The sequence below is a fragment of the Trifolium pratense genome, linkage group LG7, assembly GCF_020283565.1.
Source record: "Trifolium pratense cultivar HEN17-A07 linkage group LG7, ARS_RC_1.1, whole genome shotgun sequence".
Lineage (NCBI taxonomy): Eukaryota > Viridiplantae > Streptophyta > Magnoliopsida > Fabales > Fabaceae > Trifolium > Trifolium pratense.
In genome coordinates this window covers 50,004,673-50,012,503 of record NC_060065.1, presented here as the reverse complement: position 1 = coordinate 50,012,503, position 7,831 = coordinate 50,004,673, and the positions used below count along the sequence as shown (strand labels likewise).

General features: G+C 36.5%; 1 protein-coding gene across 1 annotated transcript; it reads left to right on the top strand.

Moving 5' to 3' along the window:
- The first annotated feature begins 5,271 nt into the window (after positions 1 to 5,271).
- Positions 5,272 to 7,495, top strand: LOC123899417 (transcription factor TCP4-like). The gene is made up of 2 exons (XM_045950531.1): positions 5,272 to 6,630; positions 7,200 to 7,495. Exon 1 carries the CDS (start codon positions 5,583 to 5,585, stop codon positions 6,582 to 6,584), a length of 1,002 nt encoding a protein of 333 aa, XP_045806487.1. The 5' UTR covers positions 5,272 to 5,582; the 3' UTR covers positions 6,585 to 6,630; positions 7,200 to 7,495.
- The last annotated feature ends 336 nt before the right edge of the window (positions 7,496 to 7,831 follow it).

The following is a 7,831-nucleotide window of genomic DNA, read 5'->3' as shown; positions in this document are numbered from 1 at the left end:
AATGGTACTAGCATTATTTTGGACGGGCCACTAAGACTTTTATAGGCCCATTATTTTGTGTGCACTATATATATAGTATGATGGGCACTTCATGTATGGTACTAGCATTAATTTTTGAGACCCATTAGTTTGGATGTGGATGTAGACCTGGTATGGGTGAGTTTTTGGATGGGCCACTAAGACTTTTATAGGCCCATTATTTTGTGTGCACTATATATATAGTATGATGGGCACTTCATGTTTAATGGTACTAGCATTAATTTTTGAGACCCATTATTTTGGGTGTGGATGTAGACCTGGTATGGGTGAGTTTTTGGATGGGCCACTAACACTTTTATAGGCCCATTATTTTGTGTGAGCTAATATATAAACAATTTAAAATTTCCTTTCCATATTGATGCATAGCCAGAATATATTACATTCATTAAATCTAATACAACTAAAAGGGTATTGACGGGAATCTTGTCAGGAAATGAATTGTCACATTTTATGAGGTTTTTGTATACTACATATGGCTAATAGTAAGATTCCCTGTCTCCTGATTTAGTTCCTTTTCGAGAAAGTAATAAGTATACTACATATTTCCAACACATATTTTAACTGTACAGCTACAGGATGTAACAACAGTAAATATTGGTTTATATTACCTATAAAATGGCTTCCTATCCACACTTGAGATGATACGCAAGAAACAAACTTGTGAAAAATAGCCAGGTTGGTTTTATTATCATTTTCAGTTTCAATCAATGGCATCTAGCTCAAATAACTCCCCAAACCCAAATCCACTTCATCGTTTAGATCTATCGAAGCTTAAAATCCCTAGCAAAACCTATACCCACACAATGATGGCAGAAACCACTATACCAGTATCAGACAAATGTTTTCATGAAAAATTAGTAACAATAGAGCTTCATGTTCAAGGGTTCTATAAACTTTATGTTCAACCTCTGTCTGGACTCCAACCTATACCAACTGAAAGTGATTTTATTGTATCCCCAATATATAAATACAAGTTCGGCCTTCCTCTTTCCGTTGTCACTAAAAATGTGCAATTATTTTCTGTCGGTTTGTTTCAAAGGTTGGCAAATTTACCCATAAGTAATGATTTAGCTAATTATGTTTCACCGTATATTTTTGAAAATTGCGTTAGAATCGGACAGCGATCTGGAGGAAAGGAATTTAAGATTGTCTTTGATATTAAGGTTGTTGAGATGGATTTGGCAGATTCGCATGATTGCGGTCAATATCGTAGACGTGGTTTTGTTTGATTGGTATTAATGATTAAATATTGACGATTATCTTATCATATTAGTACTTTTTTAGGTCGGGCAACTGTAGTAGTTATGATTTATTATTAATGATTTGTATTAGTACTTTTTCAAGTTTGGATAGGATTTTATAGCTAAGTGATCCAAAAAAAGGCGACCCCCAAAAAGAACCTAAAGGATATACCAATATGTTGGGCATGATATGTATGATTATGTACAAGACCTCCACTCAAGAGAAGTATAAGTTATGATATACTCTGTTGATGATTAATCTCATCTTTATGCCTTTGTTATGAAATCTGACATAGGGCCATTGTGTTTGTTAACTTATAATTAGTTGGTCTTATTTGGAAGTTTATTTATTTATGGTTATGCATAATGTGTCTGTAACAACTATGAATTTTTAATGATTTCTAACAAAAATTAATCATTCTTACTACCGGTCGAATAAGCGTGTTGAAATTCATTAACTAACTAGTATTGTTAATTAATCCCGTGCATCGGCACGGTAACAAATTACACTAATGTATAACAACCGGCAAGTGCTAACAAACAGGAAGGAACAATTATAAATAACAAAACGGTAACCCAACACGGAATAGTATTTACACACATTACCTACAAGATTGCATCCAGACAGCTCCTATCTGGTGTTGACGTAGCCTTCGTAATTGTTGCCGCTTAACCGTACAGACATTGATTGAACAGAACTGGCTGCAGGAAATTCTCCATCTTCAGCCAGGTTAGGACAAGATCTTATGTTGTGTCCAACTTGGGAGCATCCGCCACATGTTCCTGGACGCCTGCTTCTCCCAGCTGTAGTGTTGTTGGAACTGGGTCCACCGCCTTTGCTTCTTGCACAGGAAGGGTTCAATATGTTATCAACTTCGACCGGACCATTTAAATTCACAGGACCGTTATCACCAACGTACTTTGATTTAAGCCTCGTGATTTCATTGGTTAGATAATCCAAATAGTTTTTATAATCATCAACATCCTTGTAAGCCAAATCGGAAACTTCCTTGCTAAGATGCACCAAATTGGCATGTCTCGCAACCAAATGTGAATCCCAGTAATGTGAACCATCGTTAACATTACCACGAATTGAGTCCTTTGCAAATTTAGACCATCGATTCAACACAAGATTAGTCGGGAATTCAACAGTATCAAGATATACCATAATTGCCACGATGTGTTCACAAGGAATTCCAATTGATTCCATTCTAAGACAAGAACATTTAAATTCATTGTTTGATGGACTGTGAGATACACGCCAAACATGTCCTTCGTCTTGATACTTCGTCACAGAATAAATTGAAAAGGATGCCATCTCTTGAGTGTCACATAATGATATCAGGGAAACCTTTTTTAGTACAGAACGTACCAAGCAGAAAATCTCATGTGTGAATTGTTTTGATGCAGACCTCTCGAGTGACCTTAGAGGGGTCTGCAAGACAGCATTTCCATATTGTGAATGAAAATCCGCCTCCACCTCCCTGAAGCGAAAATAACATACACATCTATTAAACTGCTTCACAAAATCAGTCATATTCATCTTTGAGTGGACAAACTGACCCATGTGACTGTGAAATGCTTCACACCGCGACGTCGTTCGTATTCCTGCAAAAAAATGCCCCCTAATATGGGCTGTTGACCACATCTTCTTTTTCTGGTACAATTCTTTGATCCAACTGTTGTCTTGAAGCCCAAACTTATCTATCATTTCATTCCACAGTTTCTCAAATTTCCAAACATCGTTATCGCCAAGCATGCATTTTTTCAAGTATGGAATGAACTCTAGGTTACCAATGTTAGACATGGCATTTCGAAGAAGATGCCAAGCACATAACCTATGATAACTATTAGGACATACTCTCCTTATTGCATTCCTCATAGCTACATCACCGTCTGTTATTACAGAAACAGGGGCCTTGCCTTTCATCGCAAGCAAAAATTGCTCCAACAACCACACATATGTGCCTTCAACCTCATTAGAAACTACAGCAGTGGCAAAGATAATTGTCTGATTATGGTGGTTGACACCGGAAAATACAACAAACGGGCACCTGTATTTATTTTTGTTATATGTAGCATCGAATGCCAACACATCACCAAAAACCTCATAATTCTTTTGGCTTTCTCCATCACACCAAAATAAGCTTTGCAACCTACCACAAGCATCGACCGTGTGTGCAACGAACATCAATGGATCTTTAGTCCTAAGACCTAGAAGGTACTTAACAGCACCTTTAGCATCAGAAGACGTTTCTTTTCTTTGTCTTTGAATTTGATTGTGCAAATCCTTCTTCAAAAACCCTACCTTATCATACCCTCCCGCAGCATTGGCAAACGCACCGATCATTTGAGCAACCTTTATCCCAGCTTGACCATAGTTCTTAATTTGAATCTGATCTGAATTTGTAAGTTTCCTATGTGCTGCCAATAGCCCACAGTGCTTCTCCGTCAACATATAATGATTGTGCTCAAAACTGAAAATAGTAATGTACCAGAGACCCGAAATTATATCAATATGCACTCGAAGTCTTGCACTGCAACCACACCTGGTTTCGTGTTTCGGACCACGCTTGCGCGTCACTTCAGTTAAATCGCGACGGTCTTTCCTGTAGCCTTCTAGGTTACAAACGAATGTTTTTTGAACAAGAACTCCATCTTTATTTCTAACATCTTGCCCTTTGCGAACAGCAAAACCGTTCATCTTTGCAAACCAACAGTAAAATTTGTATGCAACTTCCAAATTACCAAATCGCAACTTAGAAACGTCTTCATTGTGCAAGTTAAACATATCAATCTTTACAACATCCTCCTCACCATCAATTATGACTAATTGCTCTGCATTTTCATCCAAATGTGTCCACTCATTGTCGGTATCTGAATTTTCATCCAAATCGTTGGCAACCGTGTTCCCACTTTCATCCAAATGTTCCCACTCATTGTCGGTATCAGAATAACTTTCATCACCGTCAAGTTCACCCCCCAAGCTTTCATCATCTTCCTCATAATCATTATAATCATTATAATCATGATCTGCAGAGTGACCAACATTGTCATCTTCTGCATCAAACCCAATGTCATTGTCTCCAATATTATCCTCATCACCTCTACAATGTTCTCTATAAGAAGGATTCTCTTGTGTTAACTCGTTCAATGCTTGCTAAAAAATAAATAAATGACTACATCAATATAAAATACAACAAATATATACTATCGGTTAAAAGCACAAATACATACTAGCACTTACAAAGTAAGCATCCATTACTTCATCGCGCGCTGAACTGACACCAGCAACACCACCGTCGACGGCACCACGAACTTCGCCACTAACAGCACCATCAGCGTCACCAACGACTTCACCACGAACTTCGCCACTAACAGCACCATCAGCGTCACCAACGACTTCACCACGAACTTCGCCACTAACAGCACCATCAGCGTCACCAACGACTTCACCACGAACTTCGCCACTAACAGCACCATCAGCGTCACCAACGACCTCACCACGAACTTGGTTATTCATTGTTCTGCGGTCGATCTTCAACGAACGATTGCAATTGCAAGTTTCAGTGAGAATTGTTGCTAATTTTTCATGTTATTTTTGGAAAGGTAAAGTTGAGATTGATGTCAAATACCGACATTAACCCTGTAATAGTGTAACTATTATTAAATTTACAAAAACATGCGGTGATGGAATATTCCCGAAATATCCGGTTTTTTTTGCATGCGCACCGTGCGCGGCCTATCAAGGGTGCGCACCGTAGACGGCGCCTAATAAATAACACAAATTAACAATCTTACTAAATTTATTTACTATGTCCTTTTAGTCTCTTTTAGTTACAAATCTGATAAACAAAACGATTCATTGAAATTTAGCCCTTATTACTTCGATTCGTGTAGAAAAAATATAAAATCTTGAGAAATTGCTATTACATGTTTTGATTTTGGAGTCATAAGAAATAGTAAAATTAAGGGTTTTTTTTTTTTTTATTTTTGCAATTACGTGCAGATGATGTAACATGAAGAAAATCTATAAGAAGTCCAACAACAATTAGAAGAGAAAAAAGCAAAAAAAAACATAGCCACAAAAAAAAGGAAGAAAAGAAAAAGAATCAAACTCTTATAGTGGTTGTCATTATCAACAACTACTAGACATTATACTAGCAAGTGCATCAAGAATCACAAATTTTGAAGCATATACATTAAATCAAGTGGCATAATCAAATTGCATACTACAAAAATATCAATATGTATATGCAAGAAATAGAAAAACAATAGAACCATTGATTCAAATTCAAAGGCATGGGAATGAAGAGCACAGGTGGAGAAATAGTTCAAGTTCAAGGAGGTCACATTGTTAGAGCAACAGGTAGAAAAGATAGGCATAGTAAGGTATATACTGCGAAAGGTCCTCGCGATCGACGTGTTCGTTTATCAGCACATACAGCAATTCAATTCTATGATGTTCAAGATCGTCTCGGCTATGATAGACCGAGTAAAGCCGTTGATTGGCTTATCAAAAAGGCGAAATCGGCTATTGATAAGCTTGATCAACTTCCTCCATGGAATCCAATTCCTAATGCAACAGAAGAGTTACAAGAGGAAACAAATGCAGTAGAAACAAATGAAATGGTTATTGCAGCAGAAAATTCAGAATCTTCTGGTTACAATATGCAGCAGAATAATCACAATCACAATCACCATAACCATTCAGCTTTCATTCAATCAAGTATTGATAATGATGCTATAGCATTTTTTCCAACAAGTTCTGTTGCTGAAACTATGAATTTTCAAAGCTATTCTTCTGATATAATCTCAAGAACAAACAACTCAACACAAGATCTTGGTCTTTCACTTCATTCATTTCAAGACAATTCAGCTTCAAATGATCAAACACTTTTCTCTGAATCAAACCCTGTTGGATTTGATGCTAATTTTCATAGGATTGTGAATTGGAACAATGATCATGGAACAACTGATATGAATAGAACTGGTTTTATGGTTAATTCGCCTGCGTTTTTAGGCCAAGGTTCGGCTTTTTCCGCCCATAGGGGGACCCTTCAGTCCAGTTTTTCGCCTTCTCTTCGTCCTTGGAATGATATTCCAATGACGGATTCTTCGGTAGATCATCACAATCACAAGTCTCATTCTCATCAACCAATTCACCAAGCTTCTATCTTTGGTAGCAGGTTTTTGTCTGATGCTTTGACAGGTTACTGTATTCCTGCTAGGATTCAAGGAGACGATGAGAGCCACGGAGTTGGTTCCGAAAGGCCATCCCCTTCTTCTAATTCTCATCACTAACAAGTAATGTGACCTGCATAATGCTGCAATCTTTCTTTTCTATCAGGTATTACATTAATCATTTTTTTTTTAATGCTTTTCTTCGAGTAGTATTTCGAAAACATACATGTTTTAAATCGCTTTCGTCTCACAATATTTTTATATTGCGAAAAATTTACTGTCAAATATGGTTAATGAAGCCTAAATCACGATCAAAGATCAGATTAAGTCACATTTTTTTTACATAGTAACTACTCATTTTAAATTTCCATGTCATCCTTACGGAATTGTTCTTGGACAAATTTGTATCTTCTGGATGCATGATTAGTTCTTGGACAAATTTGTATCTTCTGGATGCATGATTAGTTCTTGGACAAATTTGTATCTTCTGGACAAATTCGTCATACTCACATAGAAGGAAATAAATGTGCTAATTAGTTGGCTAAATATGATGCTCACTTAGACGTTTAATCTTAAGTTGTGCACTTCCCCCTCTCCGTAAATAGCGCATATGCTGTTTGCGGATGTGACATGTGTCTTGAGGCAGGGTCCTCGTTAGTTAGTTTGTTTTGTTGCCTTTTTATTTTCCCCTTAATAATTTTTTTTTATAAAAATATGTTAAATATTGTTATGCAGGGGCATTGTCTGCTAGATATGAAGACATGGGAAGATTAAGATGGACACATTTTGTGATGATACACAAAATTTGTCTGTTGGGTTCAACTTTTTTGTAACTTTATTTATTTTCTCTCCTTATTGCAACCATTTACTTTGGTGTTTTTTTTTATAATTTTGAAACAATTGAATGTGGGTTTATACCTTCCTTAATTTGAATCAATGCTGCTAGATATATTTAAGCATTATTATGTATTATTTCATGATACTTTGCTCAATTAATATATGCCTTTGACTGCATTCTGATTTGATCCTTATCTTCGGTCGCAAGGTAAGTAAAGACTGACAAAAAATTATTCTCACCAGAAATCGAACTAGTTTAGCCAAGAATTATTTCCACCGAAATCGAACTCAGATTTTTCCGAACAATCATTTTAGAGAGAGTTCGTTAACCACTTTATCTTAACGTCTGGTTAGTTATTAGTGTCCTCTTTAGTAGAAAGAGATTTTAGTTTCCTTTTTCCTTGCTAGTAATTTATTATGCTTACTATGCTAGAACATTGATTATGTGGACTTGAACAGTACCATAATTACAAGGATAAGAGTATAGGACTTGCTGGCCCATTTGTTTGAATTTTGTACGAGACAAACAT

Bases quoted from the DNA above. Each gene is read 5' to 3' on its own strand.
- LOC123899417 (XM_045950531.1), top strand. From the start codon at position 5,583: ATGGGAATGAAGAGCACAGGTGGAGAAATAGTTCAAGTTCAAGGAGGT.